At 42.8% G+C, this 22,155-nt stretch overlaps 1 protein-coding gene across 2 annotated transcripts in view; it reads right to left on the bottom strand.

Moving 5' to 3' along the window:
• The window catches only part of LOC106928326 (adenosine kinase-like), a 165,708-nt gene that overhangs the window by 75,389 nt on the left and 68,164 nt on the right, over positions 1-22,155 (bottom strand). For both annotated transcript variants that reach the window (XM_015004500.2, XM_015004502.2), the window contains exon 6: positions 21,539-21,647. In XM_015004500.2, the coding sequence (XP_014859986.2) occupies positions 21,539-21,647 (109 nt within the window). The remainder of the gene's footprint in view (positions 1-21,538; positions 21,648-22,155) is intronic.

Below are 22,155 nucleotides of genomic sequence, written 5' to 3'. Positions count from 1 at the left end.
GCAACAAACCGAAAGAAGGAGAAAAAAAAATAGAAGGCGCTGCAGGAAACTGCAAATCAGGAACCATTACGCAGCAACAAATATGACAGGAACAGTGCTGCACATTATTTGAGCTCCAACAATCACTCACTCGGTGTCTCTTCCAATGAGCGTGAACAATGCGAGCCGAGTGTGCATTGTGCTGCGGAGCAGGAGACTGTTCCTCTGAATTGGGGGTGAATTACAAAAGAGGCCTTTGCAAATTAGACATGATGGCTTCATAATACGTCTGAAGTGTCAGCTTCTTCAGAAACCTATCCCCAGGCTACACTCTGCAGATCGAAGCTTTGAACTTCCAATTATTCCTGCCAAACCGAAGCAATCACCGTTCTGTAAGTCACTTGCTCAAACACTGCGAAACACACACGATCAATGCTGACTAAGTTGTTGGCAGCAACAAGTTACCGGCTTAATTTATGCCTTCATTACAGGATTTATACAAGGAACACAGAGACCCTACTTAATTGCTAAAAAGGGCTTAAGTCTCTCCTTGTCCTTTTTAAATTGCTGCTTTTTAATCTAACTGCTGGAAGAAGATTAATATCTCCAAGGTGTCTGTTGTGGTTTCAATCCTGAGAAAGTGTTTTGTTAGAGAAAAAGGAAAACGCTGTCATGTCTCCTGATATCTGCTTAAGCGAGGAAAAACATATTCAAGTGCTAACACACTTCTATAAGTCTACAGCACAGAGAGGACTCAAAAAAAAAAAAAAGAAAAAAAAAATCTGACATGCGTGCAACTGCTAAGCAATTTGATATTACAATGTAACCTCTTAATCATGTATAATTCTGCTCCCAAAGAAACAAATTAGCTTTGCAGCTTGGGACACCTCCAGAGGTGCTGCTGGGTGCCATTAGTCTGAAGGTGTGTTGTGAGATTGTGAGCGGGCAAATGAAAAGGAACGCTAAAACCCACGAGGAGCTACCGGGTCGGGCACCTCAGCTGAACCGGAAAAAGAAAAACAAAAAAAGTGACCAGAACGGCTGAATTGCGTGAGACAGTAAAAGAAGAATAAATAAATAAATCAGAGCCCAAGGGAGAGGCAGACGGAAAGAATAAGCTTCCTGTGAGTTATTTACTCACAGGGACAAACAAAGTATCATCTCGTCTCTGGTTAACTCTTCAATATATGCCCCAAAGTCGAGTCCGGCGAGTTATATATACATAGGGTGTCTGCTTGGGATGCATCAATATTGTCTGCTCAACTGTGCCTGCTACATAATTAATACACACACTGACATGACATGGATATGATATGACAAGAGTATCAGAGGCGAGGAGTTAGAAAGAGAGCTGGAGCGAATGCATTTTTCATGAGCTGCAGGGCTCTCCATGCCAAAGTTCTAGACATGATGTTTCACTTTCCGAGACCAAGAGGAGGCCGAGAGAGCCAAAGATACGAGGCTGCAGGAAAAACAAATCTGGGTTTTCATATGCAGTCTGGGAGCGCAGATATGAACACATCTTTGATCCCGCATCCAGGGGTGAAGGCGCTCCGATCGGGCTGTTAGTGGCTGGTGCTGGTTTCCGCTTTTCTTTGAGGTTTGGACTGCTGGTTCCAAATTGGGCTGATTTAATTTTTTGTTTGTTTTAATAAAAAAAAAGAAAAAAAAAAAAAGAAAATTATGCTACTGCTTTTGTTAAACCGTGCGTAGACTTAAGTATGAGAATAGCCATATTAATGCATCAGGGAATATGCATTAGCCTCTGTCTCTATACTTTGTTTTTTTTTTAATTAAAAATCAATTTTTTTAATATATTAATTTTATTTTAGTAAATCCAAAACACTTCTAAGTACATTTTGCTGGTTCATATGTTAATAAGTGCTGTCAATCAATTAAAAAATTTAATCAGAATAACTATAGCATATTTAACTTTGTAAGCTTGAAATGTAAAAATGCCCGTTTTCAAACAAAAGGTTCTATTTTCTCAAACCAAACATCTCAGTTTTCCAGGTTTGCTTATTCAGGAAGGTTTAGCAGAAGTCATTTTGTTTCAGACGTAATTTAGAAATGTTAACAATAGGTTGGGTGTGCTTCGGTGGAAGGATAAGTCATTATTGCACTAAGCACATGCTACCGCGGTTTTATCCAAACGTCCACTGTAGTGTTTCTTTAAAGCAAAATTAAAACCAATTTTGCTCGCCTCTCTCATCTTTAAGACTCAGCATTGTTGACCGCAGTACAAGACCGTGAACCGCGGTGCTTTAGGCAAACTAACTTTACGCAGGAGAGAAGCTTTTATGTCAAAACAGGTAATGCGATTCATTGTGTAACATGAACGTATTAAGGCTTTCGCAGCCCTAATATTAATAATGGGAAATAAGTATCTGACCTACCAATCATTTATACAACTGACTAAAGGAGAAAGAACTGAGACTTGCCAGTTACCATTGCAGTTTGGATGTAGGTGAAAAAGTTCAACTATGAAGTCATCTGACCTGCTTGGCTTCTGCCAGCTGCAAGCTCAGCTTCTTACAGCAATTTTCCACGAAGGCCAGATTTGTGGATCGATCTAAAAATAAATTCTCCCACCTAAGTTGTGTATCTTTGCAGCTCCTCCAGAACTAACCTGGACCTGTGATCCCATTCCAGTCTCTAGTTTGACTCAATAGCAACACGCCAATTATTAACCAAACGGTAAACGCTCCTCCTTCTAACGCACTAAAATCTGAGGTTATCTAATGAAACAAAGGTTGTAAGAGTTTCCGATTTTTTGAATCGCAGACCGGTGAAGCTGCTTGGGAAAACAGCTGGGCTTTAGGCGATGGGAGGGTGGGAGCCAAACAGAGGCCATTGCTCCTCATTCAGAGGCATTACCACCCCACTGTCACTGCCAGTCTGTCCCCTCACCCATCACAAGGGCCCATAGTGGGCTCCAAACCTCCCAACCAAATCACATTCAGAGCACAAACGGCCTGCGCCGTGCAGCCTCTGCTGTATCTAATCTAATCTGGCCATCTCATGTGTCTCCACACATGCACATCAACACACGCACACACACACACACACACACGACGCCACGCAAACTTCTGGAAAGACAGGCAAACATCCCAGAGCCCTCAATCATGCACATTTCCGCTGTGTGTGGTAAAACGAGAGTCAGTAATGCAAATCAGAATCCGGGATTTGCCTCGATAATTGGGGCTTTATCAGCTCATTAAGAAGCAGGGAGGCAGCGCTGAAATGAGAATGCAATGTACCCATTAAAACCACCAAAGGAGACCGCACTTAAAACAAATCAACATGGGTCCTTGGAAGGGAGGAGAAAACAGCTTTGATTGATAAGGTTAGTGTCCTGTCAGTGAAAGGAGAATATCATATATTTATATAACACCAAGGGGGAAGCAGCAATTTTAGCAAAAAAAAAAAAAGAGCAGAAGCAATGTTCTCAGGTGGAGCTGATGGCCACTTGTCTGCCTCTCAGTGTTATAATGCTCACACTAAATGGCACATTGTATTAAAAACTTGACAGATTTATTATTACAGTTGTTTAACCTCTTTATAATCAAATTGTGTTCGAGGTCCAAGGAGACTCCTTTCTCTCTCTCTCGCTTTCTCTCTCTCTCTCTGTCTGTCTGAATCACAATCATTTTAGTTTCAAACCATGTGCCTGGTTGCTGTTACATTTCCTGTTAAAACCAGCTTCATTCTGAACTCTGAGCACAAGGGGGGATTAAAAAAAATAATAGCAATCATGGAATTGTTTTGCACTTAAAGTCCTCTGCAAAAAAAAAAAAAAAAAAAAAACATAACGTGTTTTTTTTTTTCCAATCTATTGTGTCAAAAGGAAATGACAGGGTACAGAGTTGGACTTCCACCCTCCTTTGGTGCACAAGAACAGCTTTAGTGGCACAAGCTGTACTTATAAAACTCTCACGGTTGAATGGCAGGATATGAAATTATTTGTATTAATGTGGGCGGGCGAAGCCGCGTTAACCTCCTCGCTCTGCGTTTGAAAGGCGTTTGAAAGGCAAGAAGGTTTGACATCCTGGTTCGTTCTGTTTGCTGGACAATACAGTGCTGTGGAAAAGTTTTCAACTCGTTAAAAAAAAAAAAAAACTAAACTTTTTCCACGTTTTAACCACAAAGCAGTGCATAATTGTAAAGTACGGGAATGTGATGCATGGTTTATGCCATTTTTTATTTTTTATTTTTTTTACCAATTAAAATGTGTGGATTGCATTTTCATTCAGGTGAGTCAAGAATCTTTGGAACTACTTTCTGCTGCAGTTACAGAATAAAGTTTTTTGGAATCCATCTTTATCGGTTTTACACATCTAGAAACTGAATGTTCTGCCTTTTAGTGTTCAGACTGAACAGAGAGAGTCTGTGAACATCAATTCTCAAGTTTGTTAATTGGATTTAGGTCCTGCCGTTAAACGTTAAACCATTTTCCTGCTGGAAGACGAACATTCGCCCCAGTCTTAAGCCTTTTTGAATGTTTTCTTCCAGGATTTTGTATTTTGCTCCAATCAACTCTGAAGTAAAAAGTAGGACGTAATTTTTTTATGTTTTTTGCTTTGAACTTTTCAACTTTATCTCTGACCATCTACTGATATATTTTTACAGGTTCCGAGCACTTTTAATTAAAATTGTCATGGTTTAAGATGATTACCTTGACATTGTTTACTTGGTTTCTTAAACTATCTCCTTTTGTTGTTCCAGATTTCTTTACGATTGCCTTTAAATGTGCTCAAAACAAGAATGAGCCTAAATTAACAGTTGTGTTCATTGGTCTTCCCGATGCCTTTTATTCTCTCCTGACCTCTGAGACCTTTACAGAACAGCTGGATTTTACATTGGAGTAGAATTACACACACTTGTGATCTGTGTTTCTCTGTGTAGTTATTTTGAGATTTTCTGTGTTTAGTCCCGTTTCCCTGTGAGTCTCTGCCCTGTCCTCCCTGTTGATTGATCCCAGCTGTGTCCAGTTTCCTGATTACCCTCCCTGTGTATTTAGTCCCACCAGTTGTCTTTGTCTGTTGTCGGATCCTCGTCGTGTGTACGTCATTCATCGTTTGTCTGCTTACCTTCACAGTCGAACTGTTAAGTCCTGTGTTGGTCTAGCTCTCGTTTTCAGTCTTCAGGTTTTCAGTTGCTACCGGCATTTAGCTGTGTGCTAATCTTTCTGCTGTGCTGCCTGATCTGGACTGTTTTTGAGCATCTTCATTAAATTCATCATTTTCTTCTACAACCTGGGTCTCTGCGTCTCTCCTCACCACCTCTCAACCGCCACACACAGATTAACTTATTTGCAAGTGAGGTGAATTTCGAATGCTGATGCTTGGACTGGAATTTACTTCGGTAATCGCAGTAAAAAATGCACACCACTTATTTATTTTTTTTTGTTAAGACCATTTCAAATGAGAAACAATCCATGATTTGCCTCACGGGCTGCTATGTGTTGGTCCGCACCATAAAATGCTAATGCAACACAGTAAATGTTACGGCTGTAAGATGAGAAAAATGGGGAAAAGTCCAATGGGCGTGAAAGCGCTGGGACCGCTGCCACCCAAAGAGCTGAGAGGTGACGCCGCTGCATGCTGCGTAACGATGAACGAAGCGTGTCATTGGACCCGCCGGGAGAGGACCGCCATTATCTACAGGACGCTGATGATTGAGTAACACCCCTCACACCGCTGCACGGGAAAAACAAGCGAAAGCCTTCTGCACAATCAATACGGTTTGAGCTGTTGGAATGCAAATAGCGACTGTTCTGCCTGCATGACACGGGATGATACGCCATTACTTATGCTGGCTCCATTCAATGTCATCATTAGCCTCTGCAGTGTCAGATCCGCTCAATAAAGAGCATTATTTCCAAAAGGATAAGAGCTGCATTAATCCTTTTATGCTGCTTTCAGCAGGATACACTCTCCCATAGCTAATATTAATGTGCGAGGTGTCAAGAGTGAGATGGCTAATCCCGATAACATCGGGATGTTCAGTCAACTTTCTGCAGATGGCTATCTGCCCTATTCCGGCTCTCCTAATAGGCACGGGAACAGGATGTGCTCTTAATGCCGCACTTCCTAAACTGTCGCCTTCAAAGCAAAGCGATCATTTTCAACGGGGCTTTCTGAACCGAGGAGATAAGCCAAAGAACGGGGGAGGACAAAATAAAAATGATGCTTGCCTCAGAGAGGGAAAAATAGCTTCCTGATATAGTCCTAGCTCCCTCTTTAAAGCTGACACCTAGAACATACAGTTTATCAATTATACATGAAGCCAGAATCTATCTTTCTGTTGGCAGCTTATTTGGATCTGGCCCGAGCCCTCTGAGTGGTGAAATGTACCTCTGAGCCCCCATCCCTCCTGTCGACTTTTTTTCTTTCTTTGCCCCCCTCCTTACTTGCAAGCCTGTCCTTAAATCAATCCCTTTTTAGGCCTGAATTTATTTCTCCTGTAACAAATCTGTCTTGGCAAATGATGTCACATAAGCGGCGAGAATGACAGCCTGATGCCTGCGTGGGGAACATCAACCTTGCCACGGCAGCCTCCTCCCAAGGTGAGTAATCACGCTGAGGAGCGGTGCAGAGAGTGGATGCCAGCCAGAGTCCAAACAAACCCGGAGTCTGTTGCTCAAGATAAACAAACCAATTAAGGGGAAGGCATGTTATTCCTCAGCTGGTGGGATATTTGCGAGATGGAAAATAATCAATGCATTCTTATTTCCACTGAGCAAAGCTGAAAGGTCCTGAGCAGAATACAATCCGGGCAAAGCAAGTGAGCAAAACTATAAGACGGAGAAGAAAAAATAATAATAATGGGACTAAACCGGCTACTAGTCATGTAATTAATCCAAGCAGGCTCACTGGAGAGCGGCAAGCACAGAGGGGAGGATTCATCATAGCGTTTTGCCCCTCGCTCCCAGGGATACATGCCCTTCTTGTGTGGATGAGTCAGCTTACATCTTCTGACAACTGTGAGCCAAGGGCTTTGTCAAAAGGAACCACAGTTATTGTTTTGATTGGTCCCCCCCACCCCCATTCTTGTTATGTTCGTGGCACAAAACGCTTTCAAATGTGATTGCGCCACAGCATCTGAAAAATAAAGCACGCACATAAAGAACATCAAAGATGTCTGCTTTTTATTTACAGAGGAGGACGATCGTTTGGCACTTTGGCGCTCTCTCTGGCTTCGCCTCCGAACTGGAACAAGCGGCCGTATCTGTAATTGCAGGGAGTGGTCCCCGTTGGCCGGCCGGAGGCGTTAGACGACTGGGCTCGCGGTGCATGACATTCAAGCTGGCCAATAATGATGGACGTGCTAATCAAAGCGTCTCTGGGAGGCCAGAGTCGGCGCATCTGGAGGACTTTGCCCAGCCGGGGTGATGTGCAGCTGCTTTGGCTACATTTCCACCGTGCCCGCTCCCCCTCAGGGGCTGGGCACCAGGCTAACCGCTGGCACAAGACTTTAGAGGCTCAAGAAATAAAAGAGAGGAGGAAAAAAAATAGTGGAGACTAGCAATGCCACACATGAAAAATAAATCACAGCCAGCTTGTTAGCATGGCAGGAAGAGAGAGAGAGACAGAGAGGGGGGGGGGGGGGGGAGAAAAGAGGGACACTGAGAAGAAAGGGAGGGGAGAGGAAGAACTGGGTTAAGAGATTTAATGTGCAGCTGAAAATCTGACACTTGCCAGAGGTCCAAATGTTCCACCAGAGAAACGGCAGCCCTGCCGGCTAAGTCTTTATAAAGCCTCCAAAGCTGCTTACAATATACACTTGAGAAACAATAGATAAGGTCAAAGTGGTAGTGCATGTTTAACTGGGACCATGCATGGAAAAAACAAAGACCACTCCACTGCATGTGCTCACTACAGACATGCTTAATAAAAACAAACCAGTACTTTGTTTCAATGCTGAAGCTCATAAAGAGTTTAAAAAGTACTTGAAGAAAATTTAGCACATAGCCATAAAAACCAAGACCAAATCCATTCAAATGGATAAATGGTTTGCCCAGGCACAAGACGTTATTACGATTCTCCGGAGTCACAACCATTTGACATTTTGGGAGTTTGACTGCATTTTGAAATTAAGGGGGATGTAATTACGGCTGTAAGTCTTTTGGATTACATCTCTACCAGCTACTAAAGGGGCAGCATTATGTAAAATCAACCTTTTTGAGATTTATATTATGCTATAATGTTATTCCATAATCAAAAGCATACCTGGAGTGTTGCTTTGATTTTTTTTTTCATGCATCTTTGAGGAATCCTTGAATCAAGGGTGCCTAAATGCTTGTCGCCTGCTCCTTGTAGCTGCAGTCTCCATCAGAACTTCCGCCTCACAGAGTACCTCTCCATCAGACCTCCCACACTCAGCTCCTTCAGACTAGCGACAGCAGCAATTGGCAAACACCTGGTGGAACTGTACATCTGCTGAGCTCAGCATACAAACTACTTCTCAGTCCAGAATGGTTGTAAATGGCATAAAGGAGGAGAAGAGGGCCACAAAAAGAAGGAGCTTCTTAAAGAGGCAGAGGTCAATTTCAAGGTGTCAAATTTATTTTAAGTCTTTTTGATAAATGCAGTGTTTTCATAACAATTGCAGGTAATGTAGTTTCTTAATTGTGCTTCAAAATGGCTCTTTGTACCTGAAAAATACATATCACAGTCCCTTTGATGCAGAGAGCGAAGGTTTTGCTCATTCATCTTTTTAAAGTAGCTCAAGCTGCCTTGATAACATGTAGGAACATCAGTTTTGAAGCAATGCAACTAAATTCTAATTGACTTTGACTAGGCCTTTCACATAAATATAATAATAATCCTCCATTGTAGTTCTGGTTGTACATCGAAGGTTGCTGTCCAGCTGGAAGGTAAAGCTCCATCGCAGTTTCAGGTCTTTTCCAGGTTTTCCTTCAGGACTGACCAGTATGTAGCTCCATTCAAGTTTCCACTGATTAGCCAGCTTCACCTTCCCTCTTTAAGAAAAAAACAACATTCCCACAGCATTATACAGCTACCACGATTCACACCGGGAAGAGGTGTATTCAGGTTGATGGGTAATATTAGCTATCCTACGCATTGCATTTCGAATTTAAGTGAAAAGGTTAAATCTGACCTCATCTGACCAGAGCGCCTTCTTCCTCAAGTTTGCTTGGAATGATGTTTTATAACCTAACCGCACTATAAATTATATTCCTGACCTCTCTGCTGTGTTCCTTGGTTTTCATGATGCTGTTTGTTCACTTATTAAAGGTCAAGTCTCAGGGGTAACAGCTCCGGCAGGGAAAACACGACGGCCCATCCCTTCATGATGCCCTGAAACTCCTTCTGGGGAATCTTTCGGTCATTCTCGGACCAAGAGGAGTGCGCAGTCCCTCCAGTGAATTGAGGGTCTGCCTTTTGGTAAATCGAGGCTCAGCTTTTTCTTCGCCGCAACGGATCGAAGCAACGGCCGCATTACCGCCGACAAGGCCCTATCCATTTCCTGCTTCATCCTACCATCACGCGGCGAACAAGAAAGATAGATACTTAAGCTGCTCTGCTTGAGGCAGAGCCTGACCCAGAGTAGGAGAAAGCGATCCACCTTCCTCCAGTAGAGAACTACAGTCTTACAAGAGCAGACTCTGAACCTGGCTTCAGTGTGTGAATCTAAAAAAAAAAAAAAATCACAGGTGAGTACAAAATATTAACATGACTGGTTAAATGCAACACAAAACTCATGAGAAGCTTTAAATTGTGTTGCAAGAATTTAAATATTCAGAAGTATATTTGTATAAATGAGAGCAATAACCTACTAAAAATGTCAGAACTCTTTCCAATGAACAGTGTCTAATGGTGCAACTTGCAAAAGTATTTATACACCTTCAACTTTCTCACATTCAGTGACATTAGAACTGACTTCAGACAATTTTATCGGGATTTTGTGACACAGACCAACAATAACTAGTGCTATTACATGGTTCCGTTAACAGAAAACGAAAAAAGGTAGCATTTATTTCAGCTGTCTTTCCTCTTACACCTGGAAATAAAATAAAGGGTGACCACTTACCTTCAGAGGTCCCCTAGTTAGTAAATAATGTGAGTCCAGCTGCTCTGCAAAGGTCTTAGAGGTTTGTTACAGAACATTAGTGAACAAATGGCTTCATAAAGACCCGGGAACACAGTAAAAAGGTCGAGGAAACCCTACAGAGACTCTTAAAGGAACGTTGGGTTATAAATCATTATGCAAAACTTTGAACATCAAAACACAACTTCAAACCCACCAGGACATCCAGCTAGGAGAAAGGCCTGGACAAAGAATGAAATGATAATTAGAGAAGAAATTTGGGGATTTTAATACAAATGCATGGTCACCTCTTTTCAGGAATTGACATGCTAAGCATTTTAAAAATGACGCATCTACTAAAAAAAGTAATAAATTTAAGTTTGTGGTTGCAATGTGACAGGAGCAGAAAATGTTCAAGAGGTACGAAAACTTCCGCCTGCCACCGCACCTCCCATCGAGTAGCCCGTCTTTGCCGGACACCTTGGAAATCTGGTTAACATGACCCGAGAGGTACGGATCATTTATGACAAGAATATTCCAGCAGTATTTATTAAACCATGGCTTCATGCTTCAGTGTGATAATGTAACACTGTCTGACACTTAACTCTGCTCACCATCTTTGCCCAGGAGACATGCTATCCTAAAGCGTCTGCGGTTCCATCATGTGAATCTTAATCAGATACTTAGCCAGTCGAGCAGGTTTTTCCTCTCCCTGGTGAGAGTATCAACACATGGCTATCAGGCACAATTCACAGCCGCAAAGTGGCTATTTATTTTCTGCTCGGCATTACTTGACAAATAATTACTCAGGCTATTCAATTAAGCTGTGGAACTCACACAAATGGCCACAAACTCCCACTGTAGCACTGAAACATTATTCAGTGTTTTACAACTTGGTCTCATGAATAAAGAGGCCCACATATGCCGCGGGGCTTTGAAGCAGAGGGAGAGAGGCGACAAGGTGATGGCAAGCAGAAATATCATTAAGTCGAAACTATTTCATCCAGCAGAAAACAGAGCTGTTGTTGCTGGTGGTGCAGACGCACATAGTAATCTAGGGGGGGGGGGGTGAAAGAACATGGTGTTTTTTCCACCTCGCCGCAGAAGAAAAACGCTTTTTACAAGGTAAATGTGGGTGTAGAAGGAAAAGTCTGTGAACGCTGCTCTTAAGCAATACGGGCCTGGGAACCCTGCGTGGTCCAAAAATGCTCCAATAATTAATTGTAAATAAAGCTTTCCAAAACAATTCCAGCGCAGGCCCTGCCAACTTTGCATTTAAATAAACAACTCCGACAAAAACCTAACGACGTCAAATAATTCTGAACTAAAATAGATCTCGTTTGGTACGATGAGAAGCTGTCCTCTAGAATAACCAAATGAGACGAACTTTGACTTTCTTTTTGTAAACAATCCCAAACCTACTTGTTCTTCTAAAATGTACTATGTTTATGCTGATCTTGAGCAAATAAACTTCCCTCATAAGACAGCACTGATGCAGATCAAGCTCTTATTGGAGGCATATGAATATTTCCTGAAGACACCTCAGCGCTGCGTGATGGTATATGTAAGATTTAGACACCTCCAACTGCGATTTCCTGCACCAACTGCAACAAAAACAAACTCGACTGTTGCCAGTGCACACCAGAAACGCAGTCAGAGTAACTCATTCACGCATTCACAATAAGAGGATTCAGTTTGGCCTCAGACAGGAGTTTACATTGGCACTCCCTGTAGCCTTTCTCAACCGGCAGCTACTCATGCTAGGCCGGTAATATGCACCCATTGTACGGTAAATTTTTGACCGTGGCTGCGCACTTCCTGTACAACAGACGTACTTTGGTTGCAAAAAAACCCCGCTGCTGCCAACAAAAGCAATCATCCGAGACCAAAGCGAAACAGTATAACAGTCATTCAACGTGAATTAGCCTCATGAGTTTGGGTTGTTTCAGGTGGCAAACATTTGCTCTTCTCATGGCTGAGTTTTGAGAGGCTGTTGGCAAGCCCGTCAGTTCCCCTTTAGCTGAGAGTTTCAGCTTGATGATAAAGAGAAGCTACATTAAGGCATTTCGAATGTAAAATATAACCTGCTGGAACTGAGGCTTTTCAAGACAAAAATATGAGTTAACCAAAAAAATAAAAAATACGACCTCGATCTCTACATGCTATTAATTGCTGAGCCATCTGTATAAGCATCAACAGTTTTCTGTCTCCATTTCAACGGTTATGGAAGGATAAATCTTTAAGAGCAGTCTGGTCTTCACGGCCGTTTTTCCTGAGATCCAAACCAAAACAGGTTGATCAGGCCGTCACACTAGCTGCCTAAAACCAGCTGAAAAAATGCTGGAAGAGCCAAAAACCTCTCTCCCATTCAGATCTTTGAGGTTGGACATCCTCTTTGCCATCTCTTTAATCTTCATTTCCCCTAATAAATTCAGACCTGGCTGAGCCAGAGTTAAATATTATTCTGTGCTAGCCAGTTCTTCAATGCTTCAATTGCTACAGGATTACTGCCTTCTTGTAGGTATCGATGCCTCAAGGGTTTTTCAACTGTAATCTTCAAGTATTTACAATATATCACCATATTGACAGCGTATTCCATAGCATCACTGCAAACAAGCTTCCTATCAATCTCCCGCTCCATTTTTTCCTCATTCGTGAACAAGACTCGTAGATACTAAAACTCCTCCACTTACGTATTTTCTGTTTTTTATTTATCTCTGGGGAAAGAAAGTGATTCATTTAGAGGTAAACATCAAAAATCGACATTGTTGTACCTCTTAAACAAAACATAGCAAAATAACACCCTTCCTCTTTAAAAGCCAGTGGTATGCCCAAAAGTATTTATGTGAAATGAAGATCTGGGCTTTGACTGGACCATTTCAGGATGTTCCATTTCTTACACCTCAACCAGGCTTTGGTGGATTTTCTAGTATGTTTTCGGGTCACTATGATGTTGGAGGGTCCGGCTCAGTTTCAGCTTTGATTTATTTATTTTTTTTACAGATGTACCCGCCTTTCACCGAGACAGGGTTTGATTCACCCTCCCCCCCTTATATTTAATCAACTTCTTTTTTGGTCTTTTTCAAACAGAGATTTGTTGATCCATTGTTTTTCCTTTTCAGAATTTGAAATGCCTCCCTGCATTGTGTGTGCTTTAAGAGAAGTAGGATTTTATTGATCAGTGTCCATGGAGACCGGCCACGTGCAGAGCCGGCTGCTTCGATATGTTGCTGCAAGAACAGTAAAAAAACAAAACAAACCAAACAAAAAAAAAAAAAAAAACAACATTTTGGCAATTATGCTGATTACCTTGATTGCAGATCCTGGCTTTGCCACAGTTAAAGAGAAAATTGCCTTTTGTGTTTTTTTTTTGTTTTTTTTAAAGAGAGATAAAAAGAAATAGCTTGCATTTTTACATATACATTATATTTTTACATAACTAAAACACACACACACACACACACAAAAAAAACAGATTACACAACTCTGACAAGAAGAAATGAGACTAAATCTGGAGAAAGGATAGTCATAAACAACCTAAATAAATCCCACGGTTGAGTGAGAGCCACAGGATGTCTCCACAGCCGGCGTCACTGGCCTCTCCACCCTAACTCACCACTCTCCGCCCACTCAGGCCTGCAGGGCCGTAAAGCTGGCTGGTTCTCCAGCAGGGCCGGGCCAGCCTATACATCCCCACTGGCACGGGACTCCCTGCCAGCAGCCAATCACCGAGCCCACACTCCTGACAGCTCATTACCACTCAATTAGGCAGGTGCACCTCCAAGCACAGCCTTCTGACAAATGCAGCCCTCCCAGATGCATGTTTAACATTGGAGAGAATTATATAGTGACAGCAAACACTAAACACCTCCCCCTTATCACTTGATTGCCTCAAGATTGAAATCCTATAATTGGCCCAGGCCATCGGGAGGAGGAGGGGGGGGAGGAAAAAAATAAATAAGCCGGCGAATATGATCCAGTCGACTTGTAATTGAACAATAATGAATTCATATTCATAAGATGTTTGTTTGCAATTACAAAATCCCATCTGATTAGGCGCAATTTGAAATGACATTGTTCCATGCAAAAGAGTGTGTGGTGTCAGAGGAAGGCACATCAGAGCAGACGCCCGGTTGCCGACATGACCTCTGGAGATGAGAGACATGCTGACACAGTGGGCTTGGCCGGTGACAGACGGGATTTGGCTCCCGTTGCTCTTTGTCCCCTTAAAACCTACAGCTTACACTCACCGGAGGGAGAAAATGAAGTGAGGGTTGACTTTTTGCGTTTTTAGCACAGGTAGAGATAGACGTAACAAAAAGACAAGCAAACAACAACAACAAGAAGGGGAAAAAAATTGTTGATCCCACGAGAACAGATTCTAATCAAGATGAAATGATTTACAAATCTATTTAATAAGACTTGCCAGAAGTCAAACTTGGCATGTAAATGCGGTGGGGATTAAATTTCATCGGCAACCAAGACTGTAACTGATCGCCTGCAGACAAAGAGGGAGCCTGCCAGTTTTCTCCCCCCCCCCCTTTCTTCTTCTTCTTCTCTAACCCCTCCACTTCTCCATCCTCCCTCCCTCTCTTCCTCTCCCATGTCTGCATTTTGCCTCGTGATCTCTCCCTGGCTGTGTGGAAGGACAGGGGCAGCGCAGAGTGGTGCAGTACAGAGAGGAAAAAGAAAGAGGGAGAGAAAGAAAGAAGGGAAAATGAGGAATGGAGACAGGGAAGGGGGGGATAGAGATATACAGAACAGTGGAAGGATGGAGAGCAGAAGGACAGTGAAAGACGGTCTGAAGGTCAGCGGGAGGACAGTGTGGTCCTCAGAGTTGGACACAAACGCAGCCGCAGTCACCTCTGTGCTGATCAGCCCTTCGGCTGGCTGATGAGGTGTCAGATGTGTGTGTGGAAAACCTTTCTCTGCTTTTTTGGCTGCAAACTGAAGGAGACTAGTGAGGTGGACTAACTGCGTGTGTGTGTGTGTGTGTGTGTGTGTGTGTGTGCGTGTGCGCGTGTGTGTGTGTGTGTGTGCCACTCTGGGGTGTAAGCAGGCTGACGTGCAGCTCGTGGTGCCAGAGCTGCGCTTTTCTTTCCTGCCTTTGCCTTCATTTTCTTTTTCTTTTTTTTTCTCCCTTGCATATTATGCTTCAGTGGCTGAAGCTGAACTCAGCTTTCCCCTGCAGTGAGGGCAGGAATACAACCAGCAATTAATGCTGTATACAGTGTACCAGTGTTAACAGTGTGAGGCATTCTGGTTCAACTAGCTTTGGTGCCTTGAAAAACAAACATAAAAAAAAAGCTCCTTTTTTAGTAGGGTTGTAGCAATAAACCCAGCCCATGAGACAATTCAAGAGATTTGGTCATGAGGCTAAACTCTTTTGGGGTCTGCTTCTACCAGCTCTGCAAATTTCGGACTAAAACTTGTTGTCCATTTCTCTTCGTAAAACAAATAAAATTAAGTCTGATTGGACAGATGGCATCTCTCAACTGGATTTAGGTTTGGAGAATGTTTGGCATAATTGTGCTGCTGGAAGTCTCCGGTCTTTTGCAGCCACATTTTCTTTCCTGTTTTTAGCGACACCAGTCTTCAAATCAACTCCGACCAGTTATCCTGATGACCAATGCTTTCTTTCCCTTTAGAAAGAAACCATTTCCCTTAAGCTGCCAACACCATGCTTCACAGTGGAAATAGTGTATTCAGGGTGATAAACTTAGTATTTTACTACGCAAAGTATTGCAAATGCTGACCAAGAAATAACATTGTGTGCCATTTGACCTTAACAAAACAGCAACCTAGAAGACCACTCGAGTCTTTTAGGTTTATGGAGAGAGGTTTATGGTCTACTTTCTGATGCAAATATCTTAGTATGCCTGAAAGAAGACAAAACTTTCTGACAGTATTTTTTCAACAAGACATGGCAGCTTGTTTAAAGTCAATAATTCCTTAATAATGGATGACCAAGTATTAGTTATAAGTGAAACAATCTTCCAAAAATATTTACCCATATTAGTATGGGAGAAATGTCTTGTTCCGCGGGTTATAGTGTAACGTGTAATTGGAGGGTAAAAACAAATCAATGCCACACTTTCATATTTTTATTTGTGATACATTTTTAAACCACGTCATTGCTTTCGTTCCACGTGACGATTCTTGTTGGTGTATCACAAAATCTCAGTAAAATCGCGTACAATTGCATTTGTGCTCGTAACATGACAATTTAGAAGATTTGGAGCAGCTGAGTCCTGTCTGCCGCCCACAAAGGAAACCACCTTTGAGCGCTTTGGGTGAGGGAAGGGCTCCATTAACGCCACAAAAAAAAAAAAAAAGACAATTACGTCACTGCTCGTCGCTTTCTTGAAAAGGAGCCACTAGAACGGTCTGGACGCTATGCAGGAAGTAGTATCCGGAGTTCAGAATCTACTTCCTTGTGTTCTTCAAAAGAGGAGTCACAAACAGGATGTCGAGCTTAATATGCTCGACTTCACATCCTGGGCTGCCTCAATGGCCACGCTGATTGCAACTGGATAGAGCTTCACGATCCAGACGAGGAATCTTTTGGCATTTTAATATTGTGATATCTTGTGCCACAAGGCCTCATTATGCAAACATTTTTAATTTTTAAAAATATTTTTAGGCGTGGCTAACGAGGACTGAGCTCGTAGGATAGATTGGAAAGGAGCAGCTGTGATCGGATATGTGACCTAACAGCTCTGCAGCTTGTGCCTCATTGGTTGAATTTGGTGTACCAGGCCAGTTGGCAGGGGCGAGCGTCTCCTGCGTCTATCCTTGGGTTATTTTCTGGCCATCTGTGCCCAGTCATTAACAGGCCTTTTCACAGTCAATTGTCTTGTTTCTCTGCTCTCTTTCTGTTAGTTACATTGTACACGGCCATGAGACAGAGGGCCTCTTTTCCCCCCACCACCCCCCCTTTTTTTTTTTTTTAAGTAATCGGAGTAAGTTAGAAGAGGCCATTTTATTAGCAGGGGGCCAAGGAGAGCTGGTGCAGACATAGGTTAATTCAAAGTGGCATGGTGGAGGATGCATCAAGCGGTGGAGATCAAATTACAGGGCAATGCGCTCAGTAGTAAGAAAAACAAGCCAGTGGTATGCTGCAGAATGTGTGCGTGCATGCTGGGGAGTGTTTAACAGCAAAATGTATGTGTGTGTCTGGGAGACTAGAGGAGGAGAGGAAGAGGGCGCAAAGGGAGAGGAGAAGGAGGAAGAGGGGGAGGGGGTGAGGAAGGAGTCCACAGAAGGCCAACGAGGGGAGGAGGGGGAGAGACTAACTGGGGCAGCATGCACAAATCACCTAGACCAATTAGAGTCACTCATCTTCCCTTTTTTTACGATTTCTGATGCTTACAGTCGTCAGGGTAGGAAATAACTGTACACATCACTGCAAAGGGCGATGGCATTCAAAGAAAAAAAAAGAACCCAAAACAAAACAAAAAGGTTTGCCTGAAATGCGTTTAGCCATTCCTTCTACTCGCCTTTGTTATTGGTCTTTGTGCAATGATTTGCCTAAGGACCCAGATTTCCTAGCAACAGCCTGCCACAAAAACATTTGGCAGGAGTTCAACATTCTCTCTCCCTCTCTTCCTCTCTCTCTCGCTCGCTCTCTTTCTCTCTGTGTGTCTCTTTGTGAGAAATGGCAGTGCTGCCTCCCTGCTCTGCGTCTGCCACCAGCCCTGCTGCTGCTGCTGCTGCTGAAGCTGCTGCTGGATGATGAGCCAGTCTGGCTGCAAGAGAGAGAGCCCTCTAATAATTCTGTTTTCATCCAATCACACCACATCGTAGCAGGCACCTTGAGAGAGCCTCTGCCAGGAATCATCAATCACCTTCTTAACACGCATGCCCCGACAGACGCAGACACATGTGCAAGCAAATAAACGTGGTAACGCACGCACACACACACAAACACGTGTGTGCCTTTTTTTTTTCTTTTTTTTTTGGGGGGGTGGCTAATTAAATTTACGGATCAAAGCGTACATGGCCGCAAAAACCACCCGGCAGCAGTTTAATACGAACGAAAATCAACAAGACACATTAATACAGTGAAAAGGTTAGCGCAGAGAGAGGGAAAAATTTACAATCCAGCTGTAAATTAGGTAAATACATCTAAGTGCTCTCGACAAGGTTAATGGAGAGAGAAGGCCTCAGTGTATGCTAGTCTAGACACGCCACACAGTATTAAGTGGGAATAGCTGTGGCAGTGTGTCTAGATAAGTACTTTACAAGTGCCAATGGGACTCTAATAAAGCGAATGATCCCCCCCTCCCTGTTTTGACAAAGAGGCCCAAGAGGGACGCTACAAACCGCATTTTAGATTCCAAGCACCGACAAACACCCATTTGTGGCCCGTCGATCCTCCCCCCTCCCCCCACTCCCTGCCTCCCGCACCCCACCCCTTAAAATCCCACGGAAGCTTTTCCCTGTGCACAAGACTGTCGGATGTGGGCAAAACCCAACTGCCAATTTGCAGAGGATGTGCCATGTTTGCTAATGTGAAGCAGAGGCTAAAAAGATGAGACCACACAAACTCGGGTGGATGGACGGGCCGAGCATAAGCAACAATTTATTTTATCTCCATTTTCTTGGCTTTTGTTTCACTGAACACTAAATTATGGGATCATAACAGCTTCTATAGCAGAGTTTGCAATGTGCCATGTGTGGAGGGCCAGCTAATTTCCTTTATACCAAGGATTGTGTTAATGGCTTGGCTGTAATCACTGGTGACTGGTGCATCATGCAATGTATGTTTAGATATTTTTTGTAACTTAATTTAAAAACAGAATTTAAAATATTTTTACTTCCTAGCCTTTTAGAGGCAAATATGGAGTTAATATTTTAAAATGTCTTCAGTATCTTCCATTACCGATTCAGTGGGTTACTGTAGTTGCTATTACAACAGCCTGTTCATTTCCTAAAAATCAAGATTTTCTATAATGATGCCAACATTTCCCAATGAAGCATGTTCGAAAAGATAAATCGGATCAAATTGTATCCGTTATCTTTCACAGTCTTGCTCTCTCTCATTCTTTCAAAGTCTGAATGACTGATTTTGAACTGACATTTTCCAGATTCCTTAAAAAGACAGTGACACGTCCCCTTTGAATTTGCACCGGTCTAGTCAGACACCAATGCTCATGTCACATGACTGTTTTACACAACACACATCTGGAGCGCAAATGGCAGACATTTTGTTTGCTTGTGTCGCTCGCTGATGGGAGGGCTCCCTGGGCAGTGAGCCATATCCCGCCATAACGCAAACCACCACTGGCTGTAACGCTGATTCATGCCAATAATGAAGTGCTTAAAGGCCTGGAATGCGGTGCGATTTCAGGGTTATCGTCTTGACCTGAGATGAGAGAAAAATGTTGATCTGCGGGAATTAAATATAATCCCAAACAGTGAAACATGAGCACGACGGGGCATCTTGCTCCACAAGCTCCAAGTGAAGACATTACCTCAGTAGCAACATACATCTGTCCCCCTCAATCTCTGTGTGTATGTGTGTGTCTGAGTGGAAGATTGTGTAGGCGGTGGGGGCGAAGGGGGAGTGGGGTAAAGCCCAATGAACTTGCATAATCAATTTTCACACTTTGGCAGCACCTGTTGGCTTGTCTTCATGTTAAAAGAAATGAATGAATACATTTCATGTAGAACAATTTGACACTGCGCTGCAGCTTTGTGCACAAAGACGGGGGAAGGGAAAATGGAGCTGTATTGTCTCAATAGGTAACATAGCTCATTTTCCCCAACAAAGGATGAATGGATATACAGGTGCTGGTCATAAAATTAGAATATTGTGATAAAGTTCATTATTTTCCATAATGTCATGATAAAAATTAAATTGTCATATATTTTAGATTCATTGCACACCAACTGAAATATTTCAGGTCTTTTATTGTTTTAATTTTGATGATTTTGGCAAACAGCTCATGAAAACCCAAAATCCCTGTCTCAAAAAATTAGAATATTAAGAAAAGGTTCTCTGAACGAGCAATAAAAATAATCATCTGAATCAACAAAGTAACTCTAAACACCTGAAAAAGATTCCTGAGGCCTTTAAAAACTCCCAGCCTGGTTCATTACTCAAAACCGCAATCATGGGTCAGATTGCTGACCTGACTGCTGTCCAGAAGGCCATCACTGACATCCTCAAGCAAGAGGGTGAGAAACAGAAAGAAATTTCTGAACGAATCGGCTGTTTGCAGAGTGTTATATCAAGGCACCTCAGTGGGAAGTCAGTAGGAAGGAAAAAGTGTGGCAGAAAACGCTGCACAACGAGAAGAGGAGACCGGACCCTGAGGAAGATTGTGGAGAAGGGCCGATTCCAGACCAAATTAAATTTTCATCTCCATAAAACTTTTCAGCAGATGGAAGCATGAAGTGCTCCAAAATCTTCTGATAGCTGCTGCATTGATCCTGCCCTTGATAAAACCCAGTGGACCAACACCAGCAGCTGACATGGCACCCAGACCATCACTGACTGTGGGTACTTGACACTGGACTTCTGGCATTTTGGCATTTCCTTCTCCCCAGTCTTCCTCCAGAGTCTGGCACTTTGATTTCCGAATGACATGCAAAGTTTGCTTTCATCCGAAAAAAGTACTTTGGACCACTGAACAACAGTGGTCCAAAGTGCTGCTTCTCTGTAGCCCAGGTCAGGCGCTTCTGCCGCTGTTTCTGGTTCAAAAGTGGCTTGACCTTTGACCTGGGGAATGCGGCACCTGTAGCCCATTTCCTGCACACGCCTGTGCACGGTGGCTCTGGATGTTTCTACTCCAGACTCAGTCCACTGCTTCCCCCAAGGTCTAGAATCGGCCCTTCTCCACAATCTTCCTCAGGGTCCGGTCACCTCTTCTCGTTGTGTAGCGTTTTCTGCCACACTTTTTCCTTCCTACTGACTTCCCACTGAGGTGCCTTGATATAACACTCTGCAAACAGCCGATTCGTTCAGAAATTTCTTTCTGTTTCTCACCCTCTTGCTTGAGGATGTCAGTGATGGCCTTCTGGACAGCAGTCAGGTCAGCAGTCTGACCCATGATTGCGGTTTTGAGTAATGAACCAGGCTGGGAGTTTTTAAAGGCCTCAGGAATCTTTTTCAGGTGTTTAGAGTTACTTTGTTGATTCAGATGATTATTTTTATTGCTCGTTCAGAGAACCTTTTCATAATATTCTAATTTTTTGAGACAGGGATTTTGGGTTTTCATGAGCTGTTTGCCAAAATCATCAAAATTAAAACAATAAAAGACCTGAAATATTTCAGTTGGTGTGCAATGAATCTAAAATATATGACAATTTAATTTTTATCATGACATTATGGAAAATAATGAACTTTATCACAATATTCTAATTTTATGACCAGCACCTGTATTGACAATGCCGAGGGCGTGCTGAGGCATTTCCTGAATAAAGCCTCTTAACATTTTGTCCTCCTCTGGCTAACAGAGTTGGGGAACAGTCACTCTGAATATAGAGGGGTCTCACTTACCGCAATATAATAGACCTTGGCTTTCTCCACCAGCTCCCAGTTGCTGTCCAAGTCCAGGTGTTTTTCCTTTTTGTAGCAGTTTGCCGCTGCCAGGTTAGCAACAAGGGACCTGCCGAGACAGACCCCATAAATCTTCTGCCTCGCTTATCATCCATCTTAATTTTGTCTCAAAAAACATCCTTAAAAAAAAAAAAAAAAACAGAAAGGCTGCAGACTTTTCTTTGTTCTTTCACCACATAAAAAGAATGATAATAGCTTCCCAGAGGGTTTGAACCAAGGTGAAATAAAGTCATGTAGATGTTTCTATTTTGCCAGGGTTTTTTTTTTTTTCAAAAGCAGGCTATTTTAAGTCATCAGACATTAAAGTAGGAACAATAGGCCACCTCCAAATAATTCATTCTCTCACACCATCAGGAGAAATGGCTCGCACTTAACGAAGGTGGAGAAACAACAAAAACGCATTACTAAATGAGCACTTTAGCTGAGTAGTGGGAGATGGGAAGTGAAGCAGGTGGCCTTATCTTAACATAGCTCATTAGCCCGTCCTCGTGTTCTTCTCCTTTATGAGCGACCATCAAAACGAGAGCAGCCATCACAGCTACTTAGGGGAAAACTGT

Source organism: Poecilia mexicana, unplaced genomic scaffold (assembly GCF_051168715.1).
Source record: "Poecilia mexicana isolate PSO_F unplaced genomic scaffold, ASM5116871v1 scaffold_19, whole genome shotgun sequence".
In the NCBI taxonomy this organism is placed as follows: domain Eukaryota; kingdom Metazoa; phylum Chordata; class Actinopteri; order Cyprinodontiformes; family Poeciliidae; genus Poecilia; species Poecilia mexicana.
Note: the sequence above shows the minus strand (reverse complement) of the source record. Positions and strands in the feature narration are given on the sequence as shown.